The sequence below is a fragment of the Phallusia mammillata genome, chromosome 2 (genome assembly GCF_965637545.1).
Source record: "Phallusia mammillata chromosome 2, kaPhaMamm4.hap1.1, whole genome shotgun sequence".
Classification (NCBI taxonomy): Eukaryota; Metazoa; Chordata; class Ascidiacea; order Phlebobranchia; family Ascidiidae; genus Phallusia; species Phallusia mammillata.
The window spans coordinates 2,099,234-2,124,072 of NC_137253.1; the positions used below are offsets into that span (position 1 = coordinate 2,099,234).

The 24,839-nt window shown below is 38.0% G+C and overlaps 1 protein-coding gene and 1 long non-coding RNA gene across 4 annotated transcripts in view; one reads left to right on the forward strand and one right to left on the reverse strand.

Moving 5' to 3' along the window:
- The window catches only part of LOC145215624 (low-density lipoprotein receptor-related protein 4-like), a 52,405-nt gene extending 34,048 nt beyond the window's left edge, over nt 1-18,357 (reverse strand). The window contains exons 1-5 of the mRNA XM_080084346.1: nt 17,896-18,357; nt 17,402-17,663; nt 9,067-9,225; nt 2,892-3,011; nt 1,469-1,585 (exon numbers count right to left, since the gene is read on the reverse strand). Of these exons, the coding sequence (XP_079940472.1) occupies nt 1,469-1,585; nt 2,892-3,011; nt 9,067-9,225; nt 17,402-17,456 (451 nt within the window). The 5' untranslated portion in view covers nt 17,457-17,663; nt 17,896-18,357. The remainder of the gene's footprint in view (nt 1-1,468; nt 1,586-2,891; nt 3,012-9,066; nt 9,226-17,401; nt 17,664-17,895) is intronic.
- A 60-nt stretch (nt 18,358-18,417) lies between these two features.
- Nucleotides 18,418-22,766, forward strand: LOC145215625 (uncharacterized). 3 transcript variants are annotated; one of them, XR_013857335.1, is made up of 5 exons: nt 18,418-20,133; nt 20,209-20,273; nt 20,358-21,844; nt 21,989-22,120; nt 22,181-22,766. It is a non-coding gene; the product is annotated as an uncharacterized LOC145215625 (long non-coding RNA). The 3 variants fall into 3 exon arrangements; XR_013857336.1 differs by having other exon boundaries at nt 18,418-19,862; nt 19,951-20,133; nt 20,358-22,120; XR_013857334.1 differs by having other exon boundaries at nt 20,358-22,120.
- The last annotated feature ends 2,073 nt before the right edge of the window (nt 22,767-24,839 follow it).

Below are 24,839 nucleotides of genomic sequence, written 5' to 3' on the forward strand. Positions count from 1 at the left end.
TATGCAAGATGCCTATCTAACACTAGAGTAAATTAGAAGAAGTTTAAACACTTTTTTATGGTCACAATGTCAAAAGAAGCCCAAATAAGACAAAAAAATGATTGAAAACAAAATGTGTCCCCCTTCAAACAGAAGGGAAATATTAAATCTTTTGAAACGCTTTTTATCCGTTAATAAATCTTACGATGGAACTCATTTTTATTTTCTTTATTTGTATTTTTGAAAAATGTTTTTCAAAATAAGTTATATTACTAGTACTGCTCCCTTAATTGAATTTTACATATCAATACAGTATGACAGTGGTTCTCAACTCGTTTCGGGCCATGGACCACCGCGCAAGTAAAAATAATATTATGGACCATTTTATTTTTGAGCAAGATTAAAGTACACATACAAAACTACTATTTGGGCTTGAAACATAATTCTTTAAAAGCGATTTTCAAGAAGTGAGATACAATTATTAACAGCTAATATTTCAATACTCTTTTAACATGTAATATGCAATAATCTCTAGTTTATCAACAAACTTAGTGGACGTCCTGTGGACCACCCAAAAAGTCATCATGGACCACTAGTGGTCCATGGACCACCAGTTGAGAACCACTGCAGTATGAGATCAGAAAAAGCCAAAAAGTTATGGTACAGTGACGTAACAGTGGGTCTTGTGTGACGTTTTTCTTTAAGCTTTTGTTTTTCGTAACACGCCCACCACATCAAAGTCATCCGACCGACAACTTTCGAAGCTTTCAGATAATCGCGACGCCGATAACACTTCACTTTATGACGTCATAGAGCGTTCGTCAAACTGACAGGTGACAAGTGGAGAAGAAAAACGCGTCGCTCTGATTTGTTTCATTTATTCGGGTTTTATTTGCTACTCAACTTGTTTTAGTAACTAAAAGTTCCCCTGGCACAAACGTAGTTATGAATCAGTTTTAGTTCAGTGTAATTTTGTGCAACAAATAACGTGTTCTTTAATTCTATTTGAATAAGGTAGCAAAGATTTCTTTATGGGATAAACATTCTATAAAAACAATTAAATGTTGACTGGTTTTGAGACTAACCACTGTTTTAATATTACCAACAAAAATATTTAGTAGACTATATTGATTTTGTGAAAAAGTTGGTCTTTCAAATTTCAATCTGGGAATTAACTGTGACGTCATAATCCCTATGTTTGTTTGTTTTGGAGCAAAAACCCTCGCAAGTATGGCGACGTCCCAGTTTTGCTGATTAAGGCTGCGTCAGAGCATGACGCAGCACATCTGTGTAAACAACATGTGTTTTGTGTGTACAGAGGTCAAATGGGTTGAAGCACCTGAGCCGACCCAGATTTGCAGGTGTTTGTGGGTAAAAGTGGAAAACTTCAGATCAAAGAAATGTCAAAAATCCATCCTGACAAAATTGAGTCCAAAAAAAAACGACACAATGCAACTGTTTCTGGAATTTTTCACTAAAATTCACTCACTGCAACTTTTTTCGTCGCTTCCATCGTCACAATCGTCCTCATGGTCGCACCACCAACGTTCTAGAATACATTCTCCATCGTCACAACGCCGCTCTGTTTCGTCGCACGGCTGATGTTCTAAAAACATGAAAAACAATCAAAGGTGAATATTTCACTTTTAAACAAATTTGCATTTAGCGTCAAACTTTTCCGTTACCATGACAAAAACAGACACGAAAAAAGAGTTTTGAACTTGAAAAAAACAAAGCCACGAAATTCAAAAGATCTATAAAAAATATTTCATCAAGTTGACCGTACCACTTTTCTGTTACCAACACACAGCCTCGGAAAAATGAGAGTGGGTCTCGAAAAGGCGAAATCACCAAATTGAATGCATGTGCATCCATAAATTAATTTAACCATGCACGTTGGCTGCACCAGCCTTTGTTCAACTCAGACGGAAAAAGTATCGCGAAATTGGCAAACGTTTTTAACCAACAAAATAACAGAAACGTTTTGGGCGAAACCTCATCGACGAGAAATTTGTCGTAAACATTTCCGACAGCGTCAGGTTAACATCATCCCAAGTTCAGCAAGAACCGCGCGCCCTCAAGCACTATGACGTCATAGAAGGGATTTATATTTGGCGCGCGTCGCTCGAGACAAGATCTATTATGACCTGATAAGGTTCCTTATCTCATCCGAACAGTCGCTGTCGGTGGCTGGGTTCAGTTTGGGGGAATTCCCACGGTATGGGTTTAGGGAGATTACCCAATTATCAGGAAAAGTGTCGCCGGTTTAGTTAAAGCGGTTGACAAAGTTCGACCGCAATTTTTAAACTACGCGAAGTGACAAAAGCTACACAAAAAATTGACTTTAATCTCTGTCATCAACAAACTTGTATAACTTTGCATGATTTGGTGTAGAATCGAAACAAGGCCGAAATCTGTCTTTGTTTGAAGTAAATCATGATACGCTAGGCCCATTGAAGGCGCAATACCGAATCTAGTCGGTCTCCCTAGCACTTTCATGTGATATTCCAGTTGGATTTTCTCATATAGCTTGCAGTGGGATTCGAACCCACGACACGAGTCTTTCCGAAAGTTGTCGATTGTAAAGTCAGGCCTGAATCAATCCAGTTACATTCAAACGATCTGAACCCAACACGAAAAACCTAACAGGATTTTTGAAACTGTGATTTATTGTGATCCAGTTTACTTCGTGCATTTAATTTACTGTTTTTGCATTATAGAAACATTTTTCAATCTCCCGTTAGACAAATGTGACATCTGTTACGTCATCACCCTTTCGCACAATCACTCGTCACGTGTTTATGACGTCACAGACGTGGTGATTGTTTGTTGATAACTGGTATCGCGATAACAGCGATATCGACCCACATTTTGATGTGAGGCACCGCAGTACTGTGTGTGACGTCACTTACCGCATTGTTCGTTTTCGTCGCTGTCGTCACCACAGTCATTGTCTCCGTCACAAACCCACTCGTTCTTGATGCATTTCCCGTTGGTGCATTGATACCACCCAGTGGCGCACGTAGGACGAACTGTAAAATTCGTGCAACAATGTTTAAATTTCACGCCATATGTAACAAATTGGTTTTATCTGCTGGGCGTTACGTCAACAATCACAAGCAAGCTTTTCTGTACATTTTTGTTGCAATAATTTGTTAAATTTACTGGTTTCATCCTTACACATTTTTGCTTGTTTATTAACAACACGAAATCTATGCCAGCAATCATTAAAAATGTCTATTAACCCTTTCCTTTGTGGTCCCCTCTGCAACACCAACGACAGTCTAAGTCTACTCGTGTTAACTTTGTTTTAGGGTTTCTGTACCCAAACATTGATAGTGAAGATGGTTGGAATAGACTAGTGGAAAACAAAAACGTTCTTCTAAATGAGCAAAGTTTTAGCGTTTTATACGCTTCAAACTTGAATATTTCAGTCAGTGGATTTTAGAACAAGCATGAAACCATAATCTGTTAACCAAGGAACGATTTGAACTTGTTAAATATGTGATAACGCAAGAAACGTTAAATACTGACTTGAAAAAAAATTAATCAAAATCATAACTGCCAGTATAACGTTTGCTTGATATATTCCCCATACACAAGTTATCTGGCAGTTATGATTTGATTAAATGACAAAATGAGATTTCATAATCGTACAAAACGATTACCAGTGGCGTGCCACAGAACGGTATTGACTTAATATTCCATGGAATACAAAAGTTTGGGAACCACTGGTTTAAACCAGGCAATGAAAGCGACTGAACAAAGTAAAAAAAAACATTTTCAGCAATGACGCGTCGCAGAAGCACGCGCGCGGTCCGTGCTCGAGGGGAAAGTGGTTGGAACCGGATATTTTAATCGACTGGATTTGAGCACGAAAATCTAACCGGACGCCCGCGAACCGCTACAAGATCACGTGACACAAATCCCTGTTTACCGACCCCGCCGAAACGCGGAAGGTTAAAACTTGGCCCGAAATCCGATCATCGGCGTTTGTTATCTCTATCGCCCCGAGTTTAAAGTTGTTAAGAGTGTTTGAAGATATTTGAGTCGAACCATTGAAAATGTTATACTGTCCCGACATTTTTGTCAACTGTTATGTCCTAGAATGCATTTATTTCAGTGTGATTATAATCATGAAACAATTTTTGCTGATGCATGAAAATTTTAAAGCAACTAACAACTTGGGAAAATCTCGGTAATAAATTAATAAACGACATCTAAAGTTTCATAAACTTGGCTAGTTGGCAATTATGTTTAGGGTTTAAACACCGTGCTTTTCAAATCGCCTTTACCAAAGCAAATAATAAGCAAAGTAGAAAGGGTGGGGAAAAATATCTTGCCGAAATCAAATTTATCCCGTGCCTGTCGGAAAAAACAGTTAGATTTCCAAAGCGTTAGTTAACTAAGAATCAACTAATAAACCAAATGCTACATTATATGCAGACATTACTTCTATTCATGAACTGTGACAAACTAAACCGAATTGAACAAAACAAATAAAGTACAAAATGAGAAAACAACTTTATGACAAACAACTTAACGAGCAGTGAAAAGAAACAAACATTGGAAAAGCGTTAGTTATCTACGAATCAACTAATTACCCAATTAAAATGCACTACTTATTGCAGACATTTCCTCTATCTATGAACTGTGACAAACTATAGCGAACTGAACAATGCAAGATAAAGCTGGAAAAAAGCAAACCTATTTATCACAAATATTTTAACGCGCAGTGAAATGAACAAACATCGGAAACGCGTTTACTTCGGCCTCCAGAAAAACCGCGAACATAGGTAAGTTGTTTATGACGTCATAAGCGGGATCGCGGTGCGCATCGAAGAAGAACAAACATTTTTTTCTTCGCACGCGAGTCGAGGGGTGATGCTGGGGCTTCACACGGGTCAACATAACCCAGGTAAACAACCTAAAATGCCCCACCGAACCCATATATTCGAGAGGTTCACAACAATATTTAAAAATGTTTCCTCACAAGTTGGAAATGTTTGTTTGAAAAAATATTTGTTTGAAAAAATACGTTTGAAGCAAAATATTTTCAGGGAAAATCCTAAAAGCGAAAAATAATCAGTTTATATAAAGCGTTTTGAAAAGGAAAGTTACAACACACACCGCGTTTAATAATTAGAAATGTTTCCTTACAGGTTGGAAATATTTGTTGGAAAAAATATTTGTTTGAAAAAAGACTTGTTTGAGAAAATACGTTGCAAGCAAACTATTTTTAAGGGAACAATCCTAGAAGCGAAAAGTAAACAGTTTATATAAAGATTTGAAAACGAAACTTACAACACATATCGGATATATTTTACTGTTGAACCTTATTCTATGTATTTAGACTTATTTTTAATCTTTTCGGGTATTTTTAGGCGTTTAAATTTTCTTTTTTTCGGCTGTTTTACAATGAAATTCTTCTCGTAAGCTTTTGGACAGTTTTGTTTTTGATAAAGTTACTTGCAATGTTTTGGTGCTTTGGAAATGTCTGCAATATTTTCTAATCGTTCATGACAAAACAGATTTTCCAACAAGAAACTACATATTCCATAATGTTGTCGGCATTTGCAATTCCTGATATATTACGTACTTGTTGCCATTTTAATCGTCAGAACGGGTTTTAGACTTGAAGGCAATTTAAGAACCGGTTCGACCCGGAACAATCCAAACACGAAATCGCAATTATGTGAAACGAAACCGGGCAAGAAAAAACAGATCTAACTAACGAGAAAAACAAAATAAACAATTTCTCGGGCTTGAAGAATCGTGCAGAGCAAACGCGGAACGTTCACTTCCTGAGTCTGGGAGCTTAAAATAAGTTAACATAACCACAACCACTAGTTATCAGACTAATCATGGTTGAGTAGCGAGACACCGACTAATTTTCTCCTCGCAGATCCAGAAAGCGTGAAAGTTTGTTCAAAACAATCCTGTTCGGGTAAATAAAAATCAAGACACAAGCAAAAAACTGTCGCTACCGCCGCCTGACATAGGGTTGTAAGTCGGGTCTAAGTTTTGTTTAAAAAACGGGCAAAATTGGATTCTGAGATTCAGATCTGCCACAATTGAGTCGTAATTTCATTTTCTATCGCACACATGCGCACAAGGTGTGTATATTGGTTTGCTGTGTGTAACTGTGCTCCTATAGATATTTATACATGCGTCTCTGCCACGTTGGCTTATTAGGTAAACTATAAAAAATCTGCTTTAACCTCAGGTATGGGCCGATGAAACGTGGTTTGTTAATGATAAAACTGCAGAAAAAGCTATACTCGTTTTTAAGAAGTTTTGCCTGACCAATTTTATTTGTGTTGATCTACTATAGTCAAACTGGTAATAATCTACAGAACTGTGAAGTAATTTACCACAATTTGTGCGATATTACACTGCACAGATGAGCACAGCTTGTAAACTAGTTCACCCGACCAAACCACGTAATATTTCGCTGCATTATGTGGTTTTCTATAAACAGCCCGTTGCGTTGTTTTCACCGTATATGGCGTCGACATGCCGGCGGATTATGCAGTGGTGTCTAGTTTCCACCTCGTAACCTATCCAGCATGTTTTTCATCGGTAAAACTTACGCAACTAATATGTTTTGCGAAGCACGCCATTTACTAATCCCTCAATGCAGGAATGCTGCTCGCTATGTTAAAGAGGTTTCCGAAACTACCACTGAGCAATCAAGCAAAAGGAAAGCTATGTGATCCAAGTATTGGAATAAAAAAACTGTCATAAAAGCTTGTAATCTAACAATTGTAAATACTATACAAACACTTGGCAACATGTAATGGAGTCACATACCAATTTTTGACTGAATATTTTAAAAACAAAATAAAAACGTTTGGAAGTCACAGGTCTAACATACAATTTTGGGTGTAAAGTAAGTCTTTAGCAACTGAAACTTGGCACGACCACATTAAAAGTTTGTCTGCCGTGTCGTGAACTGAGTTTTCGGGCGAAAAGTTTTTCGGGGCAGATGTGAAGTTAAACTATGGTTAACTATCCGTGAAAAGGTGTGGCTGGATTAGAAGTAGACGTTGAAGTGGTGGCACAAACAGAAATATGTGGGTAGCTTCGCACAGTGACGCCCAATATCGTGAAGGTGGTTGTTTCAAATTTGCACGGACAATTTAAGAAAGTAATTTAACACATCAGCTTCTGTTGCAATTCAACGCAAAAAATAGGGATTGCTGCACGTTTCTTATTTGTTTCAAATCAACATATTAAAGTGGGTGTCTAATCTAAGGAAATACCCTTGCGCGGTTAATTCGACGCTGTTTAGATCAACACGTATGAAATATACTTGTGATATCTTCTAGCACTTGAATGTATGGGGAAAACAAACTTATTCACTTCTATTAAAACCATAAAAAAGAGACATTTTTCGTAAGAACATGGTAGTAGTGTTGTTTTTTAGTAATAAACGCCCGTAAGACTATTAAAACCACAAATTGCCACAATCGACCACTCACCTGGTCTTATCTGGTTTTATGAACGGTTATTAAAGATTAATGTTCAGTTTCATCATAATCACATTTTCGAGGCCCAAATCGCTGGCAACTTGGAAATAAAAAAAATTTCCATCGTACAATTTCCTTTGCATATATGACCACCAAGCCAATTTGAGTTTTAAAAAGCACCGACATTTGCACACAAACCACGTGACAATTCGAACCAATCAGCGAGCAGTATTTTTAAGTGCCTACGAGGCATTGCGGCTTCAAGTCAAAGACAATGTTTCAGATGTGGTGAAAAGTACTTATTATCTCAGGTTGTACTTTATAGTGGTCGTGTCAGTGCTCGTTTCAATTGGAGATCAAGCAATTTGAATTAATCTCATTTTGCGGTCAGAATCTGGTATTTATAAAATCACTCGAAACAGAACAAAGACGAATCGACTCATCGCGATTTGTTTTTTGCGCAACAAGATAAAAATTGTCTCGAACAGCATGAGAGGTTGAACGAAGAAAAAATAACCCATAATTATCCACAAACTGTCACTAACGTAAACCCAAAAAAACTCGAATGAACAATGTTTAGATGTTGATATACGTATTTACAATGGCAAAAAGACAGACAAAAGCCTAAAAACAGAGGACTACCAGTTTTAATGTGTTGCTTTAAAGAATAAGTGAATTCATTTTAAAGTAACTTACTCAAAACCAAAGCTAAGGCATTAATCCATTTATTTACAATGGCAAAAAAGACACGAAAAAAGCGTTAAAAAAGTATTGCTTGACAAAAAACTTATAGCTGTTATAATGCTGTGTCCCAAACAACTATGAAACATCAACCCAATCTGGGTGACTAAAAATGTCATTAAAGCTTCTTACAACCACAAATTCCCACAAACAGCCACAAACATCCGAACTAGGTAAGTTTAAAGTTTTACTCAATTCAGTCATGAGTTATTTTTAGCCCAACCAACAAATCTTCAAATCTCAATCATCGACGGCGTGTTGTTGCTGCTTGTGTGTCGACACGCGAGGTCCTACTTACATGGGGGGACAACATTCGACAACCCCCCAAACATAACAATGGATCTGATTGTTCTGTTAAGTCACGTGACTAAAATAGCGTGAAAGCGATCGCACGCATTAGCGGACACGCAACCAGGCGTGACGACAAAACTGGGGCGTTCAAATTGAAAGGCTAGGAAAAAACTTATCCCGGGGTAAAAAGTGAAGCTAAGAATTTATGTCATTTTAAGATTCACAACAGAAACACCCATGCGTCCCTGTTTCAAAAGCATTCGCACGAAGAACTACTTTTTTAACCATATTACCGCTGGAGATACTTGTTAGTAAGAGATATCTTGCAAAAGATTGTGATTTTCAAGTGTTTAAACGTGGTCCAGGTACGAGTGGAACAACGTGAACCGCTCGGTACTATTGGAACGCTCGGAGGCATAACACAAATGAACGAATATGGTAACGACACGAGTAGCTCTTTAACAACAAGAGTGGCAATTTATAAACTGCTGCTACCCAACATGACTAATTGAACAGTTTGTTGGATAAGCATTGCATATTCGTTTATTATTAAAGCAAGTCATGAAACTAAATTTCCACCTACCACAATCTCTTTCGTCGCTGAAATCTCCACAATCGTTGTCGGTGTCGCATTTCCACTTGAGGGGGATACAGTGGCATTTTCCCGGTGATTCGGAGCAGGCGAATTGCTTCTCATCACATTTACATTCGGATGTGGATTTTTTCGATTCACACAATACACCTGCGTGACACAATGTAGTCGGGTTTAGAAACGAAAAACTTCGGTCGGAAAATCAGTGAAAAAGCAATATATTTGATTCAGACATAAATTGTGATCTGGAATTGTGAGCTTGTAACGCCTGTTTTAGGCGTATTGTAACAGACGTAACATGTGCACGAAACTCGGTATTGAACCTGGTCTAAGCGTATGTGGTGGTTTGTTTATTAAGCGCTGTAGTTGACTGATAAAATCTCGAAATCTCGTTAAAAACCCGTTTTAAGCTTGCAAAGTCGTGCATGTAACAAGCGCTATGGTTGACTGCACGAAGCTCCTAGTAAACACGCTTTAAGCTTGCAAAGTCGTGCATATAACAAGCGCTATGGTTGACTGCACGAAGCTCGTTAGGAAACCTGCTTTAAGCTTGCAAAGTTGTGCATTTAACAAGCAATGCAGTTGACTGCACGAAGCTCGTTAGGAAACCTGCTTTAAGCTTGCAAAGTCGTGCATTTAACAAGCGCTGTGGTTGAATGCACGAAGCTCGTTAGGAAACCCGCTTTAAGCTTGCAAAGTCGAGCATGTAACAAGCAATGCAGTTGACTGCACGAAGCTCGTTAGGAAACCCGCTTTAAATTTACAAAGTCGTGCATATAACAAGCGCTGTGGTTGACTGGAATAAGCTTGTTTGGCTCAAAGCGTATGCAAAGACGTAGATGTTGCTAGCCATCCAGTCAAGTTAAGCTACGAAGGTCTCGAGCCGATACAAGCATTACATGTTTACTCGCATGAGATTTCAAGTTGTGAGCAAACCACAAATATTTGTTCAAGCAAACATTGAACCAAGTCAAGTCGTTTGTCATCGCGCACTACTTGATGACGGTAGTCCATCGACTAGTGGTGTTCTATCACGTAACAATTGAGTATCGCGTAACAATTATGTTAATGTGACGTACTATTGAATTTGGGATCGTCTGTTTGTGCAATGTTTTTGGTATATTGTTTAAAGTTGTCCATCTATGTTTGTCTGCATGTAATAGTGTGGTTGTCGACATTTATCCAATCCGATATTGCGTTGCTTTTGATGTTGGTACAATTTAATTTAAAGTGTGCAGTTAAACAGAGGGTTAAACCACCTTAAAATTGCGACACAGTATCTTTACCATACGAATATATTTCACTAAAATCAAAGTAACCTATTAGTAGAAGATTTGAAGTAGTAAAAGTTTGTTCAGAAGTTAAAGCAATAAACATTGTGTGTGAGTTGAACATATAAAGTTTAAACTCCAAGCATCATGGTAAGCATTACAACTGCTTAAAAATAAGTGTTCATTTTCATAACAGCTTTTCGTAAATGAAAAAAAAAACGTTTTCATAACATCAGCAATAGTAAAAAAAACTGCTCCTTAAGAACAGCTCCTTAAGATATTTAATACGCGACTGAAATTCCAACAACGCACTCAACACAATCCCGAAAAGAATCCTGCGAGTTTGAAAATCGACCCTCGATCTCTCAAGTACACTCGATGACCTTTAACCTATGACGTCAGACTTTATCTTGGGTAATGTTTGCCCGCGGTTAGGCATCGAGGTCTGGTTGAGTCGAGTTCCCGATAAGGACGGTTGTTTGGGGTGTTTTTCGGGTTTTTATTGCGCTTAAGTCAACTTCCGTACGCGCTGTGCAAAGTGTACGACTACTTCTGTTTGGAAAGCCAACTTTTAAGCTGCCATTTTCTTATTTTACTGCTGTGGGGAAAGTTATGTTGCTTATATATCCAATTATCCGTTCAATATGATGCGCAATAAGACAAAAACACTTTCGTTTGCACAAAAACGATAATCTACCGTTATAACCTAGGAACACATGTTTTTTACTAAGTTGTGTGATGTAAAAAAGGACAGAAATGCCTTATTTAACATTTGTTCGCTTTCTAAACAAAGCGTTCCATCCGTTTTATTTATTTTTCGCCCATTGTTTCCCGTTTTGGCCCAGCAGAATAGAACCACAAATTTAATGTGAAGCTAGCTTGTCCCTTGGTCATTTTGAGTATTTTGTGTCACAGGCTAACTACAAACTTGACCGCGAAGCTGACCAACAACTTGGGTTGTTTAAAAAAACAGAAATTTAACAATTGGTGTTAAACAACCCACCCTTTCTATACTGATCATATTTTTATGGGGATTTATTTCAAACTATGACATAAATATTCAACGCACACCACGGCAATAACCCCGAATGTTTGGGAGGGTTTGTTTTTGTTTGCACACATCAAGGTAACATGTAAAGCAGGTTTAGATAACTTAACCACGACCAAAGGCAACGGATACAAATATTTGTGTCTGTTTTCGTCACAAGCAAAAATATTTACCAACATGAGGTCACGCGAAGTATACGCTTCAATGATCGATGCGCACCGGTGGTTTTTAAGGGTGTTGACAACAAGGTTGAATTGGTGACGTGAACGTGAAAAAATGTAAGATCTTTTTAAATGTTACAATTTTAATGTGGCTTTGAAGTTAATCAAAAATTTAAACTGAAAAGTTTTTGTGAAACAGACTTGAAACGAACAAAATTGTCGTCTAAGTTGCATTCTGCATAATCTTCTAAACATAAAAATGTTTTGAAAAGTCCAACTTAATTTAAAAAAAAAACAAGCTTACATTTTGCAGGCGTCCACTGCTTTCCAGGGAGCAACGAGGACAACAAATTAGTGATATCAAGTAACAGTTACAAGAGTTGAGGAATTCGCTTTTACATAATTAGCTCCAATCGTCGACGTAACTAATCTCGTTACAGCGCATTTCCACCGGTTAAAACTCGCCGCGCTGTTGTGACATCACAATCATTCGGTGTGACGTAACAAACAAAAGCGCGCGACCAACAAGACGGGTCGTTAATGGGTCGTAACAAAAACTTTTTTCGGAGATTCTTTCGCGAAATCGACACCGACATTGTTACATCATACAGGCCGCCGGATTGTGACGTTTTTGGTGCCCATATACAGTAAATCTCGGTTAATCCGGATCTTCGCCTAATTTTAAAAAAAAACACTTAAGGTACAAATGATTTGTGATGTGGTAAAGCTTGAACGAAATTGACATCCCAGAATCCAGACATTTCGTAGTCCACACGGGTCCGGAGTGAGGTTTACTGTGTAAGGAAAAACGTTTGAATCCCACTAAAGACTCAAAATTAACAAAGCGTTTTTGTGTCAAAAATACCCAACAAAAGTCAACGGTTATTCCAAAATCGCCAACCCAAACAAAGTTACCCGAAAGATTTTGAGCAAACAACCGCAAGACATAAGACGCAGCGACCCTTTCAACTTGACACACAAGCGTTGGCGCCTTGCTCTGTTTTGTCCACAAAAAGTCGCGCCACACGACACGCGACAAGCTGTAAATGTGTCGCGTTATTTGTTTAGTGTCGCTTCAAGATAAGAGATAGCAAACACGGAAGACAGGAAGCAAACTTGTGCGGTTAGTCAATAATAAAGTGATGTATGGGAAAGGTTAGTTGATTCAGACAACATAACTCAAACTACTTAACAAAAGTAAAGACTTCCGACGGCTTAGTAAATCATTTGTTTAATGTCAGCATAAGCTTAAATTATCCGTTTATTTTTTGTTTCCGTTTGGGCAAAACAACTTTAAAGGCGTGGCGCTTGTTTAAGAGTTCAAACATTCCACGGCTCCCCTAGGAATTTCGCTAGGTTAGTGTTACTGTTTTCCTGTACACATTTTTAACCTGATTTAAGTGAGTTATTCATTTTACGTTAATATTTTTTTTCTTTATATTACAACTACATGGAGTTTTATTTAATCGCCTGCACTGCGTTGGAACAAAGTCATTTTATTCATTTTCTCCAAAACACATTGAGGTTGGTTGGATTGGGACTAGAACCCACAGCCTTGTGATTAATATCTAAGCAACTTTTTTTCCAATTTCGTATTCAACGCAAAACACATTTCACAGGGTTTCGATCAAACAGCCATATTTAATCGTTTACAAAAATCAAATTTCCAAAAATCTACAGTTGTTTGCGCAGGACCTAACAAATGTAGATGAAGTTGTTGGTGAAATACATTTTAATCTTGCGGTGAAAACATGTTTAAATCCGCGACTAAACCGAAGTGTCAACAAAACGGCGTGTGGACGGAAAAAGTGTGCTAAAACAACAAAGTCTTGGAGCGTTACAAAACAGGATTCAGCCACAAAAATTCCACAAAACAACGAAATCACAAAAATCACAAGAGGAAAAGGCACCGATAACGCCACACCCCAAACCTACAAGCACTTTCAACTGATACTGAATCAAATGTTGAAATAACGGGACTCGGTTCTTCCGGAGTTTTCTCTGCCAGTCATAACAACCTAAAACGCAGCCTCCGTATCTCATGCTTGCATCAAAACACACTTGCTGATGCCTTAAAATAAGTTTTAAAAGGCTAAAAGTGACGCTAAAACGTTGGTTTCAAATCGGGTAATAATATCAGCGGTTACTTTTTATGTGCTAACTAAAAAAATCATCGAAATATAAGTGTGTGCAATTGCCCTAAGCGCTATGAACCCTCAAGTTATTTATTTCAAAAAACAAAATCCAATTAATCCACTGCAATTAATAGGTATCAGAGGTAAAGCACTAAAAATAATAATCGCCACATTCCAAACCCGTCATATCTTGTTTGTTTATTGTTACGACACAAACCCACTCCTTGCTACAAGTATTGTTGGGCAACAAGCGATAACAATCAGATTGTAGGCGGTGAGTAAGGGCTGATTTGTTTACACGTAATACTCGCATAGTTTAGGGAGAAAGTCACATTTAATAGTGATGCTTTTAAAATAAATGTTTTAAAATAAACACTGCCATTGCCGTTGATCATTTGTCCAAAATTTGATGCTAAACTGTTTTAAATTTTATAACTAAGAATTACAGGCAAGAATAAACTTGCTAATGTAATGTTGTGTATTTTTATAAAGTTTTAATATTTCCTACTGTCATTGTCAGGTGAAATAAAATGTTTGTATTAACAAAAACCCTTAATTTTTTGCATTACAATCGCAAATTATATCGGGTAGATATAAGTAAAACAACGCGTGCTTCGTTTTTCGGCGACTGACATAAACAAGAGTGTTTTCAATGTCTTGTTTGAAACAGTGAATTAAACTGAACATATACCCATGTTTTACGCTGTGTTGCGGCCAGTGAACATCAAATTTTGAAATGACTTTGCAAACAATTCGTTCAGGTTAAGTGGATAATAATCGGATGATCGCAGAGCAGGATAACGACTAGACTGTGGGTAAAAATACGACAACGAGACTCTAATCACGGTATGCTGGCTGTAATTAGCTGCACTGAGGCATGTTGGAAGCCTGTGGTCTTGTTCGGACGAGATAGAGTCGACGGTTTAATACTCAAGATCGCTCGTTCGAACAGAGAGACTTGATATTAACGTTGTATCGGTTGTCGAGTGCTGTTAACTGTTTTTGATACAAGCGCTTTTACTACGGGTTTTTAGGCAAGGGTACAAACAACCAGAGCAGGGGTACAAGATTCGGTTTCGAAAAAGGCTGTTAAGGCCAATTTGCGTAAGTACGGATTTGTCACATGCACCACTGTACATGTCCAACACGTGTGTTGCCAACGAGCTTCATGCAGTCAACCATAGCACTTGTTACACGCACGACTTTGAACAATTAAAGCGGATTTACAAACAAGCTTCGTACAGTCATCCACAGCGCTTGTTAAATGCACGACTTTGCAAGCTCAAAGCCGGTTTACTAAGGAGCTTCGTGCAGTCAACAATAGCGCTTAAAGCGTGTTGTCAATAAAACTTTCACGTAAAAAAGATTCAGAACCTGCATGAGTTTCAACACAACAATCCTGACCCCTAAAAAGTGCTGGATGCGTTTCAGAAACAAGTTGACACAAAAAACGTTAAATTTAATGACCGACATTTTGCCAGAACCCTTGAAAGGAAACTGGACATGACGGGTACAATAAAACTCGAACAAGTGTTTCATCTCCCAGCTGTAAAACACCACTTCCAGTTTTACGATCGTTTGTTGGTTTTTAATGACGCGTCGCCACAGGGAAACGGAAAAACATAAAAACATTGATAAAATATTTGACGAGCGCCCTAGATAGGGAACTTCCCCAACCAGAAACCGAATTCACTTCTCGACGATTCCAGTTTCACTGTGACGTCATAAAACAATCGAAACACTTCTCATCCCAGCCTCGACTACATTTGTCGCAGGATAGTGGCGTCACAACCGGATTGACAATGACCGGATCAAGCCATGTGACGTCACAAAGCAAGTTGACTCTCGCGAAGTTGAATCAACAAACATTGGAACTGACACAAACGTGTCACGTGCGCGCGACGTCGTGCATCCTTTGTGACATCACTGACACTGCTTTCACGTCACACAAGAACCCGGTTCGTATTCTTAACGGGGTCGTTCGGGTTGAGCTGTTTTGTGGATTTGGCAATTGAGAAAATATTCTAAATTGAACTTCCGGAGGGTAAAGGAGGTTCGACGGGGAGGGCAATTATCCGGGTCTGCGTGGGAGAAAACGAGAGAGAGAGCGGTTCTATGCATCATGACTCACCAGCTATTAGCTTACGCGGTTTTTAAAGCTTCAAAAAATTAAAATTTGTTTTTCGCGGAATCGGCACAAAAATTTCTTGCTGAGGTTCAAACCGCTATAGTACTAAACAAAATTTGCAGTGGCAGCTATAAAATTGTAAACTAGCCCAGAACATAAGTTGATTGTGCAGGAAAAAAACTAAAATCTTTCAACCAAATTTCCAAGTGAACGGTTACATTACTTTGTTTTTTGGCATAACCTAACATTTTTGAAGATTTTTATTTACTGGTTACTGATCCAAATCTTTCTTTTTTGCGCAAAAAAAGCACGACAGAACACTTTTCGACGACTTCAACAAAAACTGAGACCAATGAATCACGTGACACGATCTACAGGGTCACGGTTCACTATCCGCAAGTGCGCTCTACCGTGACGCACGATTTGGGCCGAAAACCCGAACTTTGTTCTCAGTGGTGAAAAGAGGGAGAAGTCACTTTTCAAAAGCTCTTCGCGTTGCTACGATTCGTTGATGCGGAAAAGGAATGTGAGCTGGTTTAACTTTTCGAGTTTTCAACGTTAAAAGCGGCACCACGGAAGCTGTGCTAAACTGCGGGGGGTTGGGGGCGAAAGTTTTTGAAGCTTTTCAAGAAACTTTTGCGCAGCTAATAGGGTAAAAGATTGTAAGTTTCAACGTGGAATCATCCGTTTGATTTGTAAGGTCCTGACAATGCAACTGGTGACAAAATATCAGCCTGATTACTGCACTATAGTTTATTTGGAGCTATTACTTATCGTTGTGGCCCATTGCTTTGGTATTGTAAACATCTGAACATTACCTCTTGTGGTATTTATAGGTCTAAAGTCCCAACAATTACTGCGCAACATTACATGTAACAAACTTTAATGTAAACTCATTCAGTCGGTACAATCAAGCAATTAAAGTTAAACAGGGGATCCCAAAAAATTATCACTAATACTGTGCATAAACGATCACAGTGCGCCAGTCTAATGCTACAGACGTTATACCGAATCAGGCCGGTCTCCTGAGCATTCCCATTTTGCACATATGACAAGACTTGAGATCCGTACATCTCAGCTATGTTTTTAGGGCTTTACAATTTTTATTAATCCTTGTTGACTGCACAAAGCTTTTCCGTAACTCCGCTTCAAGCCAAGAACAATTTTCATTCTCGAAACCACAATGAGGGTTTATGTGACACAATAAAGGGTGTTTTATGACGCCACAATTCGACATGCTGCATTCAAGCACTTTTGAATGGCTGTGAAGTGGCCATTTAAAACAAAAGCTTTGCCACAGTGCTTTAAAACTTCGCAATAGCAAGAAACTTTTCCTCACAAGCAATATTTTTATTGCTTTATGACATTATTGTCATTGATTGCACGGTTAATAATGATAATGTATATTATAATGTTGTAACGTGCCTACAAAATTGTGTATGTGTATAATTATGAAAAGTAAAACTATTGTAAAAATGGCTGTAGTGTTGTTAATGTACCTTATTGCATTAAGTAACACCACAATTAACTAGTTAAATTAATTCATAAACTAAGTACAACTAGATTTTATAATATTCACTTACCAGCAAATAAAATCACAAAAACACATCCTTCAATTGTCCAGGCAAGGGCTTTCATTCTTGGTCGGCGTTTTTTTCAAACAGTGCCAAAAAACTTCTTCGGCGGGAAAACTGGCTCTGATTTCCGGCTAAAAACCTGATGTTAATCCAAAAGCTTGTGTTGTTCAGTTGAAAGCTGCGTACCATCCCACACAACTGAACTCATGTGAAATATTCCATTTGCGTCGTCTCAAAGCCAACTTGATCAAAGGTTATTCCAAGCACGCTAAAACACAAAACAACAAAGTTTGACAAAACCCAAATTTGTAAAGATTTTTGACAACTAATTCAGTAACGTTATTTTTGGCAAGCCTAGAAGCGCAAGTTCGGCATATTCTGGCGAAATGTTACGTACCACATAATTGCCTCTTTAAACATGTTTCAAAAAGCACATACTATAAACTGTTTATAAACCATTAAAATAACATCATACAAGTTGATTTCTGCCGAAAACTCACATAACAAACAAAATTCTAAGCTGCAGACAGTGCACACTGTTGTTAACAAGTACATAGACTTTTCATTTCCAACAGAAATACAGCTGACCAAGAATCGTAGCAGTTGTACTTGATTCCATTAAATATAACTGTCAGCCAACAATGAGCAATCTAACTTTGTTTCAATGCACTATTGACAACAATGGCCGACAATGGTCCAAACAAATCCTAATATTTCAAATAAAACAAGACCAAGACCTCAGGAAATCACATCTGCACAACCGCACTGTTGACTAAACTGAATAGCAAAACTTTATAAGCAGTGAAGTATTTGAACTAAAATACCTAAGGCATTTGGTAAAACAGTACGGCTTAAATGAAGAAACTAGCTGGTCTGTGTTTTCACAACTAGTGCTAGCAAAAACTTGGCCAAACTGGCGAAAAGGCACGTTTCAATTGTGCGCTAGTTCTAGTGCTGACAGCAAGACGGCTCGAAACAACTGAAAGAGCAAAGCAAGTTGCTGAAGGCCGCGAAATCGCGTCGAGCGCGCAGTTCTTTATCTTCGCCGCGACAAGACGAGCCATCCTCAAGAGATGCTGGCATTCTACGCACAAAAAGCGTGAAAAAATGCGCCATGAAATCGTGCGCTCGCCTTTTGTACAGCAGGATTACAAGGGTAACAAGGTTTCACGGCGGCGCCACACAAAGTTGTGTCAACAAGGTAAAAGTGGATCTAGCCGGGATTTTGGTCTGTGTGCGGCGTCTTCAAATTTGAATTACATCGACTTTATGTGGTCTGTGGCGACTTGTTGTTTGTTTGGATAAGTCGGAAACAAAATATCGCCGAATTCCTGTCGCGGCTTCGGGTTTGAATCTGTTTCTAGGCTTCTGGTTATAAAAGTTAACTTTAAGAGCATTAGAAATGCATATTAGGAACCGAACACCAGGTTTGGTTTTTTTAAGTTTTTTACGGGGGCGGCTTACATTATTTTTTGACACCTTAAAATTCGGCATACAATAAAGAAAATGCGGTAATAACGCTTTACAGAATCAATTAATGTTTGTATTTGTTTAATGTAAACAGGACCGAATTTTAAACCTTTACCTGGTTTGACTTTAAATCGCAAACTTTCGTGAAATTAACACGTTCAAATAATTCTAATACTTCGCCAGTGTATACATGATTTACTAGTAGATGACATGTATTTGCACTATTGTATAAATTCAGATTCTGCACTTAAAATAGGACATGGCCAACAGATTAAGACAAAAACACTACATTACAGCTGACACAGGATATTGTTACGCTATTTTTTGTTTTTTATTTACCACACATAAAACACTATACGGATAACGAAGATAGCTTTTTCACAATACAATCCGATCTAACCCTAATCCTGTGTTAGCAATAACCACAAACCGGGCAATATTATTCGCGAAACAATGAAATCCACTGGAAGTATTAAAGCAGCGATTCCTATTCCAAGACGACTTGTTTAATTAACTTCCAAGTTCCAACGCTCGCATCGCGTCGCCGCCCTTTGTTTGTGTTCGAAAGTGGGGCGTGCGCCCGCTGTTTGAGAGGTCAACCCGCTTTATCCATTGTTGCATCACTGTGACGTCACACTGACGCTCGTATGACATCACAGTACTAGTGGATCTGGCTATAAAGATATTTATTGCGTTTTTTTTAAAAAAAAACGTATATGTTAAATAAAATTATAACTTGTTTCAAAATTGATCATTAATGACGCAAATATGGAACAGTGGCAAACGCATTCTGACAAAACTTTAAGGCAGTGGTTCCCAAGAAGAGGGAATTTCCCAATAGGGGGGAATTTGTGTCACAATATTAATCTCTTACTGGTTGTCTGTGCTATGAGTTATTGCTGCGTATGTGTCATTGCTGCACGAAATTTTATCGAACTAAAATTTTAGGAGAGATTGGATTTGAATATCGACTAAAAGGGTGCACAGAACAAAAAAGGTAGAGAACCACTGCACTAAAGGATAATCAAACTGGAACTTCTTTGTTTTGGTGCAAATTCTCAGCGTCATGTTTATTCCTTATCCAGACCCACAGCTGCCTTCGTTTGTCGTCACCTCATCATGTTACGATGACGCTGTGGTACAGGATTAAACAGATCAAGATAGATTACTGGTCTGGTTAAAGCGGTTAACGTTAAGTGCTTTATAGACAGGCATGTTTCGTTTTTTATTGTCAGTGGGCGGAATAACAGATGAATACGTCATGGCAGGTAAATTGAAACATTTTGTTAATTTACATTTTTTTATGAATTTGTGTGAGTTTAATTGTTTTGTTTTTATCCTAGATGGTTGGGAAACGCCTGAATACGTTATGCTCACAATGAGTCCGCCCCGGGATCCACCTTCTGAAGTACTTATTCGTTGAATATTTTTTTGTTTGAATTTGTTTTTTTATGTAGATGAGTTTTTATTTTGAACTTTTACAATCTATCAGATTCCATTAGGTTGGATCAGCGCCGCTCAAGTTTCTTGCTGAGGCAATCACAAGTAAGAACTTCTGATCCAGTCGCTGGCTTCTGAAACACAGAGATGCGTATGAGTTTTGAAACCAGTAACCTTTTGATCGACAGGTGCTCGTCCCACAATTTCTTTATTTCAGTTTTAAGTGAAAGATTAAAAGCCGCGACCGTCAATTTGAGTTTGTTAAAAACTTTCACTTTGACTGATATCCATCCTTTGACGGACAAAGAAATAAATCAAAAAACTTGCTTACTCTTTTTCGCCATCATGCGGTAATTGTTCCATAATCCAACATGGCGTAATTATGGGTGGCCGTAAGTTGCAGAAACTAAGCGTTGCAAGTTAGCTAATTTGCCGCAAGTTGGGTTATTCTGCGACAACTTAGATAGCTTGTAACGAAACATAGCTAACTTGCGACACAAGATCGCAAAGTTGCCGCAAGTTAGCTATCTTGCAAGTTTTTTTGTTTCTTTTCAAAACGGCCTAAAAGCGCCGTTATCGAAAGAATTAAGTTGCGGCAACTTGATTTATTCGACATGTTGCGCCCCACACGTGATGGCAACACAGACATAGACTAATTTCCGTTTCCTTTTAATTTAACCATGCATTTCGAAAATGGGTGATTGACGTATATTTTCTCGTAACTCTCGCAACGTTTATTCGCATGTATTCTCTTTTTAAAGTGTAAAAGAGAAACCTACGACGCAAGTTGGGAAGAGGCATATTAACCCCTCGCTTTAGCTGCGTCGGGACAGATGTTTTATGTTTAGGGATTGGATTGGTAATACTAGTATTAGGACTAAAGCATATACGCTTCTAGAGATTAACAGTTTGCTAAGCCTTTGTTAAAGCCCTGTATTTGTATAATCTCAGATATGTTGTTAATATTACGGATTGTATTCATATTATGTGTGGAATCAGATCTGCTACTTTTGTCCTGTGTACATCGTAACTCATTTATTAAAATTGGATGTGCGTGGTGTGTAAATTGTTGTATGCATTTGGAGGTATTGGGAAACGTGGGTGTGGATAAAAACACTAAAAGCGCATTTTCTTTGACCTGTTACCATATAGGTAACCGGTTTTCAACCAAAGATAAATTCCTCTCTAGGGCGAAATTTAAAGCTTGAGAGGAGGAATTCACTTTAACTATTAAGGCCGATGCACACACGATGCGATGGATGCGATTTTTTGTCGCAAGGCCAAAATAATTGACGTCATTTCCGCTCTTCGGCGACAAATGCGACAAAATCGCAGAGTTCAAATGTTCGCTACAAAATCGCGGTCTTCGCAGAGGTCCGCGTCATATTTTGGCTTTCTTTGCTGTCGGTCCACCCTCCACAACGAATCAGCAAGTTGCAAAGTTGTGGTGATTTCTTTTTGTGTACAGAAAATTAAAACATAATATTGTAGTGAAAAGTTACAAGAACAAGAACGACAATATAAACTCTGGATCACCAGGTATAGCTATAGCTTCCACAAAAGTGTCGTGTTTGTGTTTACAAAACTTTTGAATAGATTAGCTTAGTAAATCTGAATCACCTTGTAAACTGGATTGGTATTGCTTGAAGAAACAGAAGTAAGAGGATTGTTATGATGTTGTAGATACTTCAAGTTTCACTGACCGTAGTGTTGAAATAAATGTTGAATTTGGATTTGCTGCCTTTCTGCTTGGAACATGGACATATTATGAAACAATGCAATTTCTTGAGTCATTTATAAAACCTTGAAGATAAGGTATGTTTTACATTTGATAATTTATTTTTATTACTAAATATTTTTGTTTCTTTTAAGCAGCACACCCGACAATTTACCAATTCAAGTGCAAGCTGAAAGGGTGTGGTGATAGAACATTGAAACAAGCTACTTTCTACTTGGTTGACATGTAACTTTTGGGTTACATTTGATGCTGAAGGTGTCAACTACACCTGCATCAACAAACCATATCAGTGTCCACCAAACAGATGATTTTGAAGATTACTCTCAGAGATCAAACCTCCCATTTAAAAGAATATGACAGGGTTGGACAAGCAATTATTGAAGCAACAATCAACTGCCACAAACAGCTCACCATATCTGTTTTCTTGTTGTCCTTGGTGTTTTATTTTTTTGCAAATGCTCATGTTCATGTATAGGAAATGACTAAAATAATATGTTTGTGAGCATTGTCAAGACAAAATAAGTTTTACTGTTTGCTGATGGGCACTATTTCAAATCTTCCCCCCTAAAAAATGACATGATTTATTTACTTACAATTGATTACACTTCCAGTGTCATAAATTTATTAATCAATCTATTGCAAAATTTTTACATAACAGTAGTTTTTTGAAGAAAAATGCCTTCATTACTGTAACCCATCCAAAGATATTGTCAATCCACAGAAGGCCTTTTGTCATGGTTTGTTAGACAGTTACAACTGCTGGATTCCATGTTAGCTTTATTGGTTGTTTAGTAGTCAAGTCGTCAGCTGCTTAAAAGCACGCAGACAGTCAACCAAGCATGACGCAGAAATTCAAGGCAAGCGGGCGATCGTATGAACTAGGGTCCTCTATTTCTCGACTTTTGCGTTTCTCGAGAAACGAGAAATTAAAAATCCATTTCTCGAGAATCTCGAAATTTTTATTTAAGCCGATTTTCTAACAAAAACAAACAAAAAAATGTACGATTGTACGTTTTTTCGTTTCTAGTAGCGATCGCAAGTAGTGATTCGCTAGCAAACCAACAAAAAACGAAGCGACTGATTTAGATCTTACGCAACCAGGCATGACTACGGCCTCGGAAAGGTGAAAGTTAAGCGGCAACGCACGTTAAAAATCGCTGTTTCGGAAGCAAAATAAGAAAGTTAGTGCCCAGTCTGCTCAAGAGTAGGGTTGCCATACGTCAGGATTTTCCCTGACATGTCAGGGAATTTAGTGTTAAAATCTGTATCAGGGAGAAATGTTAAAATGTACTTACAAGTCAGGAATTTAAGAAATATATATATATATACTATGAAATTAATGTACCAACGGAGAAAGTTTCTAGTAGTTAGCTACAACCGCGTCTATGCCATGAAACGTAGAGGTAAACTGGCGGCGAAAAGAGGTAAACTGGCGGCGCGCTAGTTAACGCACAAAGTTACTGTTTCTTTCTACCTGTTTGTTACTAGTTGTCTAACAGTACGCGTTAAATACACAAATAAAAATCCGCGTTTCAAGAAAACACAGCATTCGATGCTACGTGGGAACGTGAGAAATTTCATTTGCTTTAACTGTGTACCAGGTAGGTACACTGTACCTAATATGCAAGGAACTAACTAACAACGAAACGTCGAATGTCGTGAGACATAAAAACGTTTTTTCAGTGGCATTTTATTTCAAATTTAAAAAGGTCTTTGTGGCTCCCGTTGTTAGTTTTATTCTTTGTAAAAATAGTTTTAGAGTGGTAAAGGTTGGAGACCCCTGATATATGTGCTTATTGTTTCAAGGATAGTAAGAGAAGTGAGCTTAGCCTAATAAACTTAACTAAACGGAAGTACGAACGAGCAATTAACCAGTGTGGATCGGACTTAATACAGATGTAATGCGCTTGTTTAACGCAAAAATCGCTTTGTGTGTGCATGACACGTCGCCGCCATCGCAATGAGCCAGTTATCGCATTCATCGCAAATCGCATCCATCGCATTGTGTGTGCATCGGCCTTTAGATGTGGTTTGTAAATCTGGGCAAACGCACCAATTGATCCAATTTCAATTAAAACTATTTTTCCCGTGTTTACCCAAAGTATCGTATTTACTCGATTGTAAGCCGCATGCCATAATATTATTTACTAGTGTTTCATGAAACACTTCTTTCTGTTGCTGTTACATAGTAAACCAACATTTGTTTGTAACAATCTGGAACAAGATTTCATGCAGTTTGCCCTGGAGGCGTATCAGCCCATCATGCACGCAGTTTACTCGGTGAAAATATCTCTGTGACATACACATCTACTAAATTCAGATATTATAAGCTCTGCATTTTATAGTAAGAGCGGTTGTTCAGTTTTGTTGGTTGTAAGTTAGTTACTATGAGCTGAGAACCAGGCTTGTCGTTTTGTTGGATTGAATGCTTTATTCTGATGTTGTGATCTTAACTTTTTAAGTGTACCATAGTTGGCTGTGTAACTTTTATCAAAATTGCTTGGTAGAGTGGAACTGGGTCTTGTCTTATTGAGAGTTTTTTTATAACATATTTTTACTTTAATTTATAACTATTAGACAAAAAAGCTATAAGCGAGTATGTGAACTTACGATATTTTGGAATAAACTTAGCTCAATAACTTAATCTATATTAACGTAGGATTATACTTTTAATTTAGTGACGCTAGCTTTAATAGCTTTATTCATGTTTAGTAAACGTCCTGACAGTTTAATGTTATCACCTTGGCAAGTGACGTTGTGGTACTTTAATTTCGTTCAGCAACATGCCGAAGTGGT